The sequence below is a fragment of the Mytilus californianus genome, unplaced genomic scaffold (genome assembly GCF_021869535.1).
Source record: "Mytilus californianus isolate M0D057914Y unplaced genomic scaffold, xbMytCali1.0.p SCAF_1, whole genome shotgun sequence".
NCBI lineage: Eukaryota > Metazoa > Mollusca > Bivalvia > Mytilida > Mytilidae > Mytilus > Mytilus californianus.
The window spans coordinates 13,029,665-13,046,153 of record NW_026262581.1 but is presented as its reverse complement, the minus strand read 5'-3'; the positions used below and the strand labels follow the sequence as shown (position 1 = coordinate 13,046,153).

The following is a 16,489-nucleotide window of genomic DNA, read 5'->3' as shown; positions in this document are numbered from 1 at the left end:
TTTTAGCATGTGAAGTTAATATCAAGGTCATTACGTCACATGACTGTCATGTGGTTAGTTGTAATACTTAGAGTTATTTTTAATACGGAAATGTGGATGATCCTTACAGCTTTTTGCTGAAAAAAATAAAATATCAATTAATTTTAATTCACAGAAACAGCAGTCTGTCAGGGGAGATTACAGACAATACTCACCAACCTCACTTCACAATGCCTTCACTAAAGTATATTGAACAGAAACATGACTGTATACAAGGTCCTACAAGCATGACAAGGATCTACAAGGTTTCCAAAGTGCCTCATGTGAAATGTGTACAACTAGTCAAATAAAGATATCAAAATAATATTTTATATCTTATAGTTGTATATGTCACCATTTAATTCATTAAGTCCTAAGTTTGATCGCCTCTAAAACTTTAAATAATTTGATATAAACATTGGCATCAAATTATATTCAATTCCGGATTTGTAAGACATGTCATTTCCGACTTTGGACCCGTTTCTTAGATAGGTCGAAAACACAAGACGCTAGTTTTTGTCAACAAAGGTGCCATCAGTCTAATGAACTCAAATAAAAAAAATATTTAAGATCGAAATATATTTTAGATACAATTATTTAATGTACAAGTATACTAGTGACTCTAAAAAATATTAGTCATGTATATGTTCAAACATATAAAAGTGGAAATATTGATGAATATGTAAGTAGGTCGAAAACACAATACACGAGGATAATAGTTTAGAAGCAATCTAAAGTAAAAGTTTTTAAAACAATAGCATCTTACAATACTAAACTTCATGAAAATACACTTTATACAGGGAATATTTTTACAGAAGTACTTTACAATCAAGAGATAGCTTCTGGAATAAAATTTTGATTCATTTTTCCATTTTCTATATTTTACAACAGAAGATTCTTCATAATCCAGAGATAAAACCTTGATTTTTTTTTTACCATGTCTACATTTTTCTGTATTTTACAGAAATTATTTGAAGATAAGATCCTGTAATCTTTTTTTTTTCTAAATAGGTGGACACAATTCAATGATTGAAATATTCTAGTGCTAGTAACTGATAATCTCAATTAAGGATTGGACTATAATGGTTAATTAATATCCTCATCACAATTTAGGATTCTGCAACACTTGACCTACACCATTCTACACCAGTCACTTTTAATTTAACATAATTCATTTTCCCTTGTTGCAACAAAGTCTTCTCTATTTTTATGATGTCCTGTAATGCATACATAAAGTGATGAGATGTATTAGAACATTTTTCAAAGTACAATTAATGTCTGCTAAAATAATGACAACTTTCTGGTAATCATTCTTATGCAGAACATAGTTTATCTTATTGTTATCTTTTTTTAGATGATTCTATCTTATTATGTATCACTCACATTCCATCAATGGTTCTGGATTGAAAATAAAGTATTTTGAATGTTTGTACAAGCTGAACTGATTAGTAACATTTGATATACTTAGCAGTGTATTTCAAAAACATATGAAGATATTGTAACACCATACTGAGTATAAACATGACAATAAAGTTAAGTAAATTAATTTATTTAAAGATTAAAATATTAAATTTATCTTTTCAGGTTCAAGATGAACATTTCAAAAAGTGTTTTGCTATTGAAAAGTATAAAGAGCAACAGTATAATAGATGTACATAACAGAATAAATGTGTCTTTGCCAGCATGCTGTCTGTGTTTTTGTAACCAAAATAATAAGGCATTCAGCCAGTCAAGGAAGCTCTCTAGTGGATACCATTTCAGTCATAAACCAAATCATAGAATATTTTTGCAACCAAATTTCTTTCCAGAACAAACTTTAAAAACTTCATTTAGTGGTATCAGACAGCACAACTTTCCCCCTGATGGCAGTTGTTTTAACAGGAAGGATGCTTATAGAAAACAGAAGAGAAACTTAAGTGTAACACCAAAAGAAATTTTAGATGCATCACCAAAGAGTTTACAGCCTTATCTAAGACTAATCAGATTTGATAAACCAATAGGTAACTTCCCATTAAATTTAAAATGAAAACTTGCTAATTAATATAAGCCTTTTCATGGCAACAAACAGTCATGCTTATTAAGCATTATTATTTTAAACAGTTAAACAGTGGAACAAAACAGTACTTTACAAGATAACGACAGAAGTTTGATAATGATTATTTAAAAAGTTGACAATAATTTCATTTTATTTTGTCAAATTTGAAAGTAATGTTTACAAATACACTTAAAACTGGTGAACTATTGTAGGAACTTGGTTGTTGTACTGGCCATGTACATGGAGCATAGGTTTAGCTGCGGCACCAGGTCATTTTCCTGACCTTTGGCTTTTGACCTTGTTTGGAGCAGGTGCATTCTTCATGAGAGGTGCTGGCTGTATTGTTAATGATATGTGGGACAGAGATTTTGATAGAAAGGTGAATGATATTTACTACATTTTAAAAAGTGTTTAAAATATGTGCACATCAGTCCCATTTTATTGACAATGTGGCCTAATGAATAGGGTGGATTTGACAAGAGGGTTAAAATACTATTTTACTGTTCAGGTAAATGACCCTTTAACCAGTGGGAACTTTTAAGAGGAGCTATAATTTCGACAAGTTGCTGTTATGTTTGCAAATTTTTATATATTCAAAAACCATTTGATTTTCTCTAATTATGCCACTTGCATGTCTAAAGTTTCTTCCAATGACATTTCTCATGTGCAATATAGGATAAAAAAGAGAAGCAGTTCAAAGGGAAAATTGATTAAACATTGTTAAATGATGTAATACCACTTACACTTTAGGACAGTAGATGCTTCAGCACTGGCATGATTGATTACATATATTATGTTTCCAATTAAGAATTTTCTGAGGCAGAGTTTACCTAGATATTTTAAGTTACTCTTTGAGTTTTATTTTTAGAACTTTAAACCTTACCATGAAAATTGCATATATGCATCTTTGACTATCTTACATTTTTTGCTCTGTGATTTCCTAATAAAATTTATACCAGAACACCATACATGTATATGGGGTTAAAGTGTTACTGGTCCTTATCCCTGATTATCTTTTATTATAATGATATCAGATCTATCCACTCGGTAAACTTTCCCTTGTCAGATCCTAACCTTAAAATGTATCTTAACTTGAAAGTAATTGATCCTTAAAGTAAAAGAATGTAAAAATTTGATATGTTTGAATATGACATGCAAAACTATCAGATACAAAATCATCAAACACAAAGTCAGCCACTATATTGTGATGTACAGCAAATGCTAGCTATAAATAGTGAATTGATAGAATGAAAGAAAATTTATTGTTAAACAGGTTGAAAGAACCAAACTTCGACCATTGGCCAGTGGAGAATTGACCTACTTTCAAGGTTTGTGTTGTCTTGGTGGGATGTTGTCTGTTTCACTAGGTATCCTTCTACAGTTAAATTGGTACAGGTATGTAACTTTGCATTTGTCCATTAATATTGCTGAAAAACAGTCATAAAACATGAAATTTGTAAGTCCAATGGCCATAAAGTTGATAAGAAATTATCAAAAAAGCCTAGTATCTTCATGTACATTGAACAACAGAGGGGAATACTGTCATTTTCATGAAATTTTCAGTCCAAGGACTACACATAAGGTCTAAAGTAAGTCAACTAAATCAACACTGGTTTAATACCTACTGATTGTATACTGAGATACTGCAAATGAGCTAAATATTTACAGGGATTTCCATAAAAAGTGTTCATCGTCAGAATATACTGGGTCTTCATGAATAAAAGTATAATTTCAATAGTAAAGCTGTAGATGCAAACATTTTAATTCTAATTTTGTTGACAGTGTCGTATTGGGAGCAGCTTCCATGGTCTTGGTTATTACATATCCACTTGCCAAGAGGGTAACATTTTGGCCACAGGCAATGCTAGGTAAGTACCCTCGGTATGGCAATTTTAGTTAACTTTTAATATATGTATCACAGCAAAGAATTGGTTACAATTGACTTTTAGCAAAGTCAGTCTTATAAAGTTTTAATACATGAATTATTTCAAAAATGTAGAAGTTTATACTTTTAAGGTAAACATTGTAAATTATAGAAGATAGTTTGATTTGTCTGAAAACTAAAAAGCACAGTTTAACTGTATAAATGTTATTCAGAATTGATATTCAGGCATTATTAAGAAAACATGTAGTATGAGTTTATTTAATCTACTCAATAAAAGTAGCTTACCATTACATAGATATTTTTCTCATAAATACTTGAAAAATGGGATTGATAATTGTATAAAATGAACTGCAGAATTTGTTTTGATATATATATGCCAGTTTTCTATTTTTTAGGAGTGACTTTAAATTGGGGTGTTCTGATAGCCTGGTCTGCGATACAAGGAAGTATCCAAACACCAGTTGTCTCCCTTTACTTTGCCTCCGTTTTGTACACAATGATCTACGATTCCATTTACTCCCATCAGGTAGCTAACAGTTGTAGTACTTTAATGTTTCCTTGGATATGGTAAACTTTCATTGTAGTCTTTATAATCACAAGTAAAATATTCCTGATGTGGGATTTTGCTGAAGATGGCCAGTTAAAATTGGTCGTTAGCTATCAAAATGTAATTTTTTTCCCCCCAAGGTTATGCCATACTTTTGAGAAAATATAAACAGGAAGTTACATGGTCTGTTTGTTGTATAAGCATGAAGCATGATTTTTTTTTGCAACATATAGATCTGCTAGTTTTTCAAACTTTTCTGCTAATGTAATGCACAGATTATTTTCATATCTTTCAATAAATTATATTTAATAATGCTTTTGATCTAATACTTTGCTGCATATCAGAAAGACAATTTAAATTTCTTGAACATACCACTAACAATGCTCCAATAATTCTTAACTACCTTTAAACCAATAATTCTTAACTGATGTTAATAAATGAAAGTGTCATATGTTATATATAAATAAACACAGTGGTAGTAGAGTTTTAACTATCGCTATCGCTCAGGATAAAATAATCGAATATAAATGGCCAACCCATGGTTAAATGAAGACAAATCTACTGCTGCCATGATTATTTCAATTCTAAGAGGACAAATACAGTAATGTTGTCAACTGTCAGGGGCGTAGCTGCCGTAAGGCACTTTAGGCACGTTTCAATGGCCCCCAGACCCCCTGCCGATTTGTGCCTACAGTTGACTGAATACCTAGCTACGCCCCTGACTGTGAAAGCCCTATACACACTATACTCTTTTGGCTGTTCCATCCTACCCCCATATAATATTGTTATTATATTATTCAAAAATAACTACTGGCAAAAAAAAACACATTTTTTATCTAATTTTATTACATTCTGAGCCCTACAAGAAGCCTGAAAACCTTGTTTAGTTGCCGAGGCAATAACATCATTTTGCAGAATTTTACACCAAAATTATAACTGAAATGGACTAATTTGCTTATTTTACATTACAATAGAGATCATCAATTTGTATTTGAAGCTTGGCCTTAGTTTAAAGTTGGTTTCACTGTCGCAAATTGAGTTTACCTGGTCGTATAAGTCAGGTGAACTAAAAGGGAACAGCCAATTTTGTGTATTATGCACATGCGCTTAAAGTAGATATACTGTGATTATACTGGTTGACGATATATAGGTTGTCATATTAGAGTAATATTTAACATACTTTTCATTGAAGATATACTCTTATGCTTGTACTTAAGATGAGAAAATATTTATGGGAAAATTGTTCTTCAGGATAACACGATAAAATTATTACGACATCAAATTATAGCCACTTTTTAAAACAATTTCATAAGAATGTATATATATTGCCACTTTTTGAGTACACCAGTGGTTTTTATTTGCAGTAATAAATCTGTCTATTTTAATGAATCTTCTGTCATGTTCTTGCATGTGCTCCGTGTGTTGTGATACATGTCAAAACTAAGGGCAATTGTGGGAGGGTAGGACGGAAAGTTTTATTTTTGGACATGGGTCATGTATGGTTGTATGTCCATTTGATGAATGTTAAATTTATACTCAACCAAAGTATTTTGGTTTTTATATGACCAATTTTTGCGGTCGTATATTGGTATGACGTTGGCGTCGTCTTCGTCCGAAGACACATGGGTTTTCGCACAATAACTTAAGTTTAAGTGAACGGATCTCTATGAAATTTTACCATAAGGTTCAATACCACAAAAGGAAGGTGGGGATTGATTTTGGGGGTTATGGTGCCAACAGTTAAGGAAAAAGGGGCCAAAAATAAGCATTTTTCTAGTTTCAGGACAATAACTTGTGTGTTAGTGTATGGATCTCTCTGACATTGTACCACAAGCTTCCATATCACAAAGGGAATGCTGGGATTGATTTTAGGGGTAAATGCCTCAAAATTTTAGGAATTAGGGGCCAAAAAAGGGCCAAAAACAAGCATTTTTCTAGTTTCATGACAATAACTTGTGTTTAAGTGTATGGATCTTTCTGAAATTGTACTACAAGGTTCCATATCAGAAAGGGAAAGCTGGAATTGAGTTTGGGGTTAATTGCCCAAAATATTTAGGAATAAGGGGCCAATAAGGGGCCAAAAAGGGGCCAAAAATAAGCATTTTTCTAGTTTCCAGACAATAACTTGTGTTCAAGTGTTTGGATCTTTCTGACATTGTACCACAAGCTTCCATATCACAAAGGGAATGCTGGGATTGATTTTAGGGGTAACTGCCTCAATATTTTAGGAATTAGGGTCCAAAAAGGGGCAAAAAACAAGCATTTTTCTAGTTTCAGGACAATAACTTGTGTGTAAGTGTAAGTGTAAGTGTATGGATCTTTATGAAATTGTACTAAAAGGTTCCATATCACAATTGCCCTAAATGTTTAGGAATTTGGGGCCAAAAAGGGGCCAAAAAACACACATTTTTACAGTTTCCAGACAATAACTTGTGTTCAAGTGTATGGATCTCTCTGAAATTGTACTGCAAGGTACTATACCATGAAGGGAAGGCTGGGATTGAGTTTGGGGGTGATGAGTCATAAGGGGGTTCAAAAAATGGGGGGGGGGATTTTTTTTTTTTTTTTTTTTCCTTTTTTTCCTTTTTTTTTTTTTCCTTTTCCATTTTAAGTTGGTTATTTTTGATTTATATATAAAAGCAAATAATAATGATATGGTTTGATTTCATCAAAAATTGAAATATTGGGGTTCTTTGATATGCTGAATCTAACTGTGTATTTAGATTCTTAATTTTTGGTCCCGTTTTCTAATTGGTCTACATTAAGGTCCAAAGGGTCCAAAATTAAACTAAGTTTGATTTTAACAAAACTTGAATTCTTGGGGTCTTTGATATGCTGAATCTTACCGTGTATGTATTTAGATTTTGGATATTGGACCATAATAGGTAAATTAAAAAAATTTAAGTTCTTAGACCACATTCTTTCTGTGTCAGAAACCTATGATTTGTCAAATATTTAATCACAATCCAAATTCAGAGCTGTATCAAGCTTGAATGTTGTGTCCATACTTGCCCCAACTGTTCAGGGTTCGACCTCTGTGGTCGTATCAAGCTGCGCCCAGGGGAGCATTTTATTGGACTTCTGAAGTTAACTAAGATTACCTGTTTTATTGCCAAAGGTCTTGGTTCTCTCTGACTAAGACTCTGAGTACTCCATCTTCCTCCACCAATAAAAACTGGTCACCATGACATAGCCAGGTGTCCTGAAAGTGGTGTTAAACACCAACAATCAATCTAAGCAGTTATTTAAGATTAAAAACACAAATTCAGTTTATCCTTTCTTTTGGCCTTAAAACTACTAAATAGTTAAAAATATTTGAAGGTAATTACAACTAAGACATTGTTCTGATCAATCTAGCATTTCGAATTCATATGTTTTTTGTATATTTATTCTATTGTTTTTATGACCCCGCTAGAAAGTTGTTGGGGCCATATAATTTCACCCTTATCTGTCATTGCGTCATTCCGTCATTCTGTCATTCCGCAACGAACAGTTATACAGACTTTTTATTTTCTAAATGCGTGAGTCTACTATGATGCGTTACAGATAGAGTTTATGTTTGGGTCCACTCCACTGATTTTTGACGAAATTATGGGCTTTGGACTCTGAAAATTTCATGAAAATAGCAATTATACGGACTTTTTTTCTACATGTCTTCTCATATTGAGCTGAGTTTTAGTATGAGAATCTGCTATGATGAGTTACAGATTGAGTTCATGTTTGGTTCCGCTCCACTGGTTTTTGTTGAAATTACAGGCTTTGGAAATTGGAAATTTCATGAAAATAGCAATTATACTGCTTTTTTTCCTAAATGCCTTCACATATTGAGCTGATTTTGTGATATGTGAGTCTGCTATGATGAGTCCAAATCAAGTTTTTGTTTGGTTTCACTCCACTGATTTTTGCCAAAATTACAGACTTTGGACTAATTAGCAGTTATACAGACTTCTTTTCTAAACGACTTCACATATTGAGCTGATTTTTAGTATGTGAGTCTACTATGATGAGTTACAGATCGAGTATACATTTGGTTCTGTTCCATTGAATTTTGCTGAAATTATGGGCTTTGGACTTTGAAAATTTTGTGAAACTAACACTTATATAGACTTTCATTCTCAAATTTTACTCCTTAGAATGGCTCCAAGCTTTTTTGCAAAGGGGGTCATTAGTGTTGTTCCGACACATCTAGTTTTATAATAATATACGACCATATTATTACATATACACTTTCTCTTTTGCTATAGTAAATATAACTCTTTTATTATAAACTGTAAACTTAAGCTATTTTTAAAATGGTATTAATTATTGCATTGACCTCCAAATCTTCATTGTGGGGATATGCTGGATGGCTCACTGGATATCTGGTCCAATGGACATTTGTTTTTATTGTGACTGATGTGGACAAAATTTCAATGGACAATCAATAAGTTATTAACTTTTTAAAAAATCCAAAGATTTTATTTAACATTCCTGTAAAATATCATTATACTGGTTAAGTTTAAATCTGTGTTAAATGTCAGAAATTAATTTTGTAAAAATTTAAGTGTTTAAACTGATGTGGAGGCTAAAATGGAATTGACATGTACGTACTTTAAAAATGATTGTAGGACAAAATAATTTAAAATGTGTCATTGTGTGTGATCATAACACTGCATTATAGAAGTAGATCTCTGCTTGCTGCTTGTCTTAGCTAGTCCAAATGACCAATTTTAGCTATTGCCATCATTTGGTGTCCATTCATCTTTTCTTTGTCAATGCACTGTCCATTTACTTGTAATATACACTTCCCTGAAAAAATTAAGCCAATTGCAACCACAAAAAAAGGAAAAAGCATAGCAAGTCACTTGCTGCCTAACTTCAGTGATATGATACATGTGTTGCCAACCCCCAAAAAAGCTTAAACAGTTTCTCTTAAATACTAAAAATAGAAAATTTGATTAAAAATCAATAGAAAATCTAATAAAATGCCAGTGGTTATCAAACTTTGAAGAAAGGCAAATGTGGTCCCCTTAATAATTATGTTTGATAACTCAAACTGTCATCAATGTTGGTGGCTACTTTTACTTAGAAAAGAAAATAACAGCAATTTTATTGGCAGAATCGAACCATTTTACATGTTTAAATTTTTGTTGTCAATAACAATTTAAAAAAAAAATGCAATGTGTATTTTGAAGTGGTAAAATTACTAAAAAGGTGAAAAAAATTACATAATGAAAGGACATATTTTTATCTGTAACGCAGGATTTTTTAAAAACAATAACATTTTATCAAGGCATGTCTGTAGCTGGGTGAGGGATACATGGTACTTGGAGCCTGAAGTTACCAAATACCTCATTTAAATTTTGGAGGAGAAATTGAGTTTTGAAGTAAAATGGAAATTTTAAGGCACACTGAAGTTGAATTTCATAAGAGCACATAAAAGCACAAATTCTAAAAATAACCATCCCTCCAGACATACATATGGTATTTGGTACACTCTTCTATAACAGCACTAGGAATGGTGACAAAAATGGAATCATCAGTTTGCTATGGCTATTCAGGACACCCCAGTAGAGACCAGTCCTCATCTGTAGCTCAGTAATTTTGCTTGGCTTTCTTATCATTTACATGCATATTTGTTGTTAGGGTTAACCTTCAACTATGGGACTATGTTAGGTTGGGCTGCAGTTACAGGCGGGATAGATTGGACCGTTGTTCTTCCCCTTTATATTGGCAGTATGGCATGGACTCTTTCCTATGACACAATATATGCTCATCAAGTGAGTAAGATATACAAAATTTAGAGTGTTCTCCTGGCACTTCATTTTATTTTATTAGTTTTTGTTTGTTGTGATTGTTTATGCAGGTAAGTGAAACACTTGAGTTTTCAATTCAGTTATTAAAAAGTTAAATTTGTGTGATGGGTTTGATGTCACAGTATAATGTGTTTCAGATTAGTCAAATAAAAATCTTTATTGGGGTCGTAACTTAAAAAAAAAAACAACTTGTTTACTAATAATAGTTAAAGTTGTAATATGCTTTCTGTTCAGATTTTATTTTCTAATTAATGACATCACTCCACAATATTTATTCTGGTTTCAATTGAAGGGAATTTTGAGAGGAAAAACAGGTGTTACAGTTTAAAAACTAGAAAATGACACAGTACAAACAAGAATAATCCAAGAATAATTTCCAGATATTTTAAAGTGTTTAAAAATACACATTTCCTTTGTGCTTCTTAACTCATTTATTGTTGCTAATAAAATCCTATTCATATTTGTTTACAGTGGTGAAATTACCACAAAAATGTGGTAGCAATGTATAATATAGATCCTATATTCTGCATCTTGAAAAGAGATATACACTTGGGTTAGAAATATCTTGTATTTTCGGAAGACTTGTTGATTAGGATTTGAAAATCTTCTAATCAACAATGAATTTTTTTTTTATCTAAAAATGATATTCATGGCTGTTCAGAAATATCTTCCCTTGTGGTTCATCCTACCTCAGCACAACACAGATTATTACAACTCCTCATATAAATATGTTAAACCTGATTGTGTCCTTCACAGCACTGAACCAACCCGTGATATAACACATGGGAAAAATTTCTCACAAATATTTCCCCACCATTATAATGCACTTGTATCGAGTTCACCCATGAAAACACTATTTTAGAACCATCACAATGTTATTAAAATTCAAGGAAAAAAGAAAAGAGGAAGGATATTTTAGTGTACATTATTGTATGTCAATACACACAAAGCAGGTTATATCAACTTGTTATTATCCTGTGTATGCATGCTATACTTGCAGATACATACTAAGCACCAATAAATCTTTTAATCAATTCGTCTTTCGCTATTTGAATGAAATTTCAGAGCTTTTTACCTTTTGCTTAAGATCACTTTTAAAGTAAATCAATTTTCAGTAATTGTAGGGTGCATTCCCTTTCATTGTTTGAATGAAGATTAGTGTAGGCATTTTTTTCTACACATTCTCTGACATACAGCATATTTAATGGTAGTGTGGAAACATTCCTGCCTCAAGTGTAGGTCATTTGTTTTATCCCTGGCTGGCCAACCAAAAACTTTAAAACTGGTATTTGCTGGTATTCTGTTTAGCAACTTGTGATGCAATTTTTAAAGAAGACGTGGTGAAACAAGTTTTTTAGTCAAAATTAAAATGTTACATGTTATCTGTAATATGATATAATTAAAGTTTAATACTTGAAATGAATTGATATCAAACTGCTACTTTACCATAAGAAAATTCTCTACCAATAACTCCTTATAATAGATATTTACTCTTATATTTTATATAATAATATAGATCTGTGGCTATTATGATCACTTTTAAATTTTTCTAAACTGAATTGCACTCATTTGATTAGTAGCTTTTATTAACTCTGGACCTTGGCCTAAAGGACATTAGAATAAATGCTGAAAAAGCTTTGAAGCTTATTATTTTGCTTGAAAAAAAATAAATTGTATACCAACATTAAGGTAACTCATCCTCTCTGTATAGAACAAAAGTCAAAGAGCACTTTATTCTGCATCTTAAATCAACAAATTGTACTTCATATTAAAAAATGTGCGCACTATCAACGTTTTTACAGCCCTATATAATTACAAAAAGAAGCTACTACTATGAAATTAAGAGTTATATTAAGCTTTTTGTTTGTTTTTCAGTTATTTATTATAACATAGTCACCGATAGCACGACATGCAGTCATACCTGTTGTATTTTATACACAATATTTCAGAATGTATCAGTAAAAAATTATTCAGAGAATTTTTTTTCAGGATAAATATGATGATATGCTGATTGGTGTCAAATCAACAGCATTGAAATTTGGTGATAAGACAAAGCATTGGTTGAGTGGTTTTGCAACCATTATGATTGGAGGTTTGACATTGACTGGGGTTGCATTAGATCAGACCTGGCCGTACTATACTGGTGTATCAATAACTGCTGCTCATTTAGCATATCAGGTAGGTTGTGTTTACAATGACAGCAGATCTGAGATCAAGAGATTGGCAATTGCATTTAAGGTAAATGGTGGATCACCATTAAATATTTCCTCAGATAGAATTTTCTGATACTTTGCCAATATGTAGATTTACCATCGCAGGCAGTTGTTTCTGTCAATGGGGTGTTTACTAACCACACTTGTATGAACAATCTTACGAGTGTGGATAGTAAAACCCCCACATTGACAGAAACAAGTGCCTGTGTTTACCATGCTTTTTCAAAAATATATTAAAAAGTATGGGTCACCATGCTATTTTTCAAACTACAAGTGGTGCAAAATTGGGCTTGTGCAAAATAGCTAAATTTTGCTTAGATTATTCATGGAAATCTAAATATTTTTTGATAGGATATTGCTGATATCTTTAAAAAAAAATTTGTGATTTAGAAAATGAATTTAATTTGTACTTGCACATTTCATAAAATCACATGGACAGCATCATATCACAAGAATTTACCTAGCTGCCATTCTCTTTTTGGTATATGTCTCTAATACTATTTAGGTAATGAACACTGTTGGCACGGCTCATCTGGTAGGCTATATCAACAATAGCCATAGTAGATAGCGGTGGAAATAACTGGCAATTACCTCACTAGTATAAGTTGATAGTAGATCCTACCAAATGATGCTAGTGAGGTAATTTTTACTTTTGGTATGGTTCATCAGGTCGGCTATATCAACAATAACCATAGTGGACAGGAGTTGCAATAACTGCACATTGAGTAGTCTATGTTAATAATTATAGCAGACCTAAACCATAGTATACAGGTTTGATACTAGTCCATAAGCACATCAAGTAGTCTTTTTATAAGATAAATTAATTACTGTATTTTTAAATTTAATACTACATAAATGAATATTAGTTTAAAGAGAATTTATATAATTTTGTTTATTTTATGACCAAATTGCCCCATATTTTGGTGGTACTAGACGAAAAAAGAGAATTGTTGAAAATATCAGCGAGGGACAGTAACTCAACAATGCAATATCTGGATATAATTCTATGGAGAATTCCAAATTGTTATTTTACTGACCTTTTTAGGATAATTAATGGTGCAATGAAATCTGTCTTCAGTTCCACAACAAATGTGTGAAAAAGATTTTTTTGATTCTACGACAAATGTGAAACCAAATATTTTTACAGGGTCTTCTTATTTTATTAATTGTTGTTTTTTTTATGTCAATTTCCTGTAGCCTTTCTAATATGTAATTGTTTTTTTTTCTTCAACAGTTATACACAGTAGATTTGGACAATGCTGATGATTGTGCTGCCAAATTTAGATCTAACACAGGACTTGGTTTTGTTATGTTTGTCAGCATAGTTATTGGAACATTAATGAAAACACAGAAAAATGAAATTGATCAACTTGATAATGAAGAATGAATTATTTGTTATCTGGAACTTTGTTATTTTTACTATATTTTATATGACAAAAAGATTTGTTACTATATATTTTTAATCTGTTATTTTGTTAAATGGTCTGGATGAAAGGACCCAGTTAAATATGCCCATCACTTCCCATTCATCAATCCTTCATCTTTACTGAACCTTCACATTACCTTATACTTTGAAACTAAAAGCTAATCTAAACTAAACATGAAAGTTTCTTTATGGAAGTTTATATTGTTACAATTCAACAACAAAAAGTATGACTGCTGGTTTGTTTTTCTATATTGTCTTCTCGTTTATTATTTTTGTTTTTTAGCTAGATGGAAAAATTGAAAACAACACTTTATAAATTTCATGCATCTGAAGCACTTTTCTGGATTTACCTTCATCAGGAAACTCTCCAAGCTGAAATGAGGATTCCATGGTTCTTAACAAAGATTCATTTTGTACCGGTTAAATGTCAAACAAAATAAATACAATGCCAAATAAGATTGGATGAAAACAATAAGTGAAAATACAGGGAAAGTATAAAGATCCTTAATTGTATTTGAGTTGAAAGAAACGTTTCCATTAGAAATAGTTTTTGTTGTTAAGTAGATAATGGAACATCCTGTTATGACAGTGGTATATAAGTGAATCGTGGTTGTTTTTGAAATATATTTATTGTGTCATCATTTTTATATGTTTTCAAATTTTAATGAATTTTCATTAAAATTAAAATTTATCTTTAAGTGTTTGTTTTGTTGACAGTAGTATTCACATAACAAGAAAATAAAAGAGGTTTACAAAGATGTGACAGCAACTCAGCATTAATAGAATTGATATTAGCTCATCCTGTGGCTTTCAGTATTCAACAGGTGCTTAACATCCAGTGGCAAATGTTTCATGCATGTTCAGGACGATATCAAGATTGTCTACTAAAATTCAACTGCTGATGAAATTGAAACTTGACATAACTAGATATCACAGAAAAGGGAGCCATCTCTGTGGGCCCCGCTGTGAATAATGTGTGGTAAAAAATTTGTATCTTTATCATTGGACATGGGGTTGTCAAATGAAACCCAAGTTTTTGACCTTGACCTTTGACCTAGGAAGTTGTACATAAATTATGACACATCCTCTGGTGTTGGTTAATATACATATCAAGTATAAACTTTGAAATCGTAACGGTTCTCAAGATATAGAGCGGACACGATCTTTACCATAGGACATGGGGTTGTCAACTAAAACCAAAGTTTTTGACCTTGACCTTTGACCTAGGAAGTTGAACATACATTATGACACACCCTCTGTGTTTGGTTAATATACATGTCAAGTATAAACTTTGAAATCATAACGGTTTTCTAGATATAGAGCGGACACGATTTGTTATGGACGGACGGACGGACAGACTGATCACTATAGGGCGGCCGCCATTCGGCGGGGCCCTAATAAATTGCGTCAAGGTGGTGGTAAATTTTGTTGTTCTTTAATCAATGTGAATTCTTGTAAAAACACCACTGTAGGATTTGACACCTCACACACATACACTTTCCAAAGGTCGTCAGTTTCCAATGAAAAAAGATATGAAAAACTAATCGTAGTCCAGTGACTTCCAATTAACTAGATATCATTGAGATAGGAACCATCTCCGTGGGCTCGCTGTGAATAATGTGTGGTAAAAAATTTGTATCTTTATCATTGGACATGGGGTTGTCAACTGAAACCAAAGTTTTTGACCTTGACCTAGGAAGTTGTACATAAATTATGACACACCCTCTGGTGTTGGTTTATATACATATCAAGTATAAACTTTGAAATCATAATGGTTCTCAAGATATAGAGCGGACACGATCTTTACCATATGACATGGGGTTGTCAACTAAAACCAAAGTTTTTGACCTTGACCTTTGACCTAGGAAGTTTTATATACATTAAGACACACCCTCTGGTGTTGATTAATATACATTTCAAGTATAAACTTTGAAATCATAACGGTTCTCTAGATATAGAACGGACACAATTTGTTACGGACGGACAGACTGATCACTATAGGGCGTCCCCCATTCGGCAGGGCCCTAATAAGCAATTTTCAATGTTAATTTTTCTGCTTCAGTTAGTTTAATAGGAACTACTTGTGATAGATCAATCATACTTTGTATGAAGTTGCATTACTATCATTACCCATCAGTTTGATGACTATTTTGAGGCCCTGCCACCTTTGTCATGGTCCAGTGACTTTGAATTAATTAGCAATTTTCAATGTTAAGTTTTCGGCTTTAGTTAGTTTGATATGAACTACTTACAATAGACAATTATATTTTCTATAAAGTTACATTAATGTCCGTACTTCTCAGTTTGTTGACCATTTCAAGACCCTGCCCACTAGTTCATGGTCCTGCAACATTGAATTTATTAGTAAATTTAATGTCCATCAGATTGTCTTTTTCTGAATTTTATGACAACAGGCGAGACATATCTCTGTGTCAACAGTTTATTTCAATTTGGTTCCCCAAAAAGACCCTAGTATCTTTTTATGAAATGTCTGCCTGTCATGACAAAAAGGACAATTTTACAAGAAAAGAAGAAAGATGCTAAGATGGACGACTGAATTTCTAATGTGT

General features: G+C 32.1%; 1 protein-coding gene across 2 annotated transcripts; it reads left to right on the top strand.

The window, feature by feature from the left end:
* The first annotated feature begins 1,605 nt into the window (after positions 1–1,605).
* LOC127705705 (4-hydroxybenzoate polyprenyltransferase, mitochondrial-like) lies at positions 1,606–14,610 on the top strand. 2 transcript variants are annotated; one of them, XM_052210094.1, is made up of 7 exons: positions 1,606–2,018; positions 2,266–2,432; positions 3,327–3,448; positions 3,836–3,921; positions 10,111–10,244; positions 12,270–12,458; positions 13,728–14,610. In XM_052210094.1, the coding sequence occupies exons 1-7, from the start codon at positions 1,610–1,612 to the stop codon at positions 13,878–13,880; spliced, it is 1,260 nt and encodes a 419-aa protein (XP_052066054.1). In that variant the 5' UTR covers positions 1,606–1,609; the 3' UTR covers positions 13,881–14,610. The 2 variants fall into 2 exon arrangements, with proteins under 2 accessions (XP_052066054.1, XP_052066102.1); XM_052210142.1 differs by lacking the exon at positions 10,111–10,244 and adding an exon at positions 4,334–4,464.
* Positions 14,611–16,489: the final 1,879 nt, after the last annotated feature.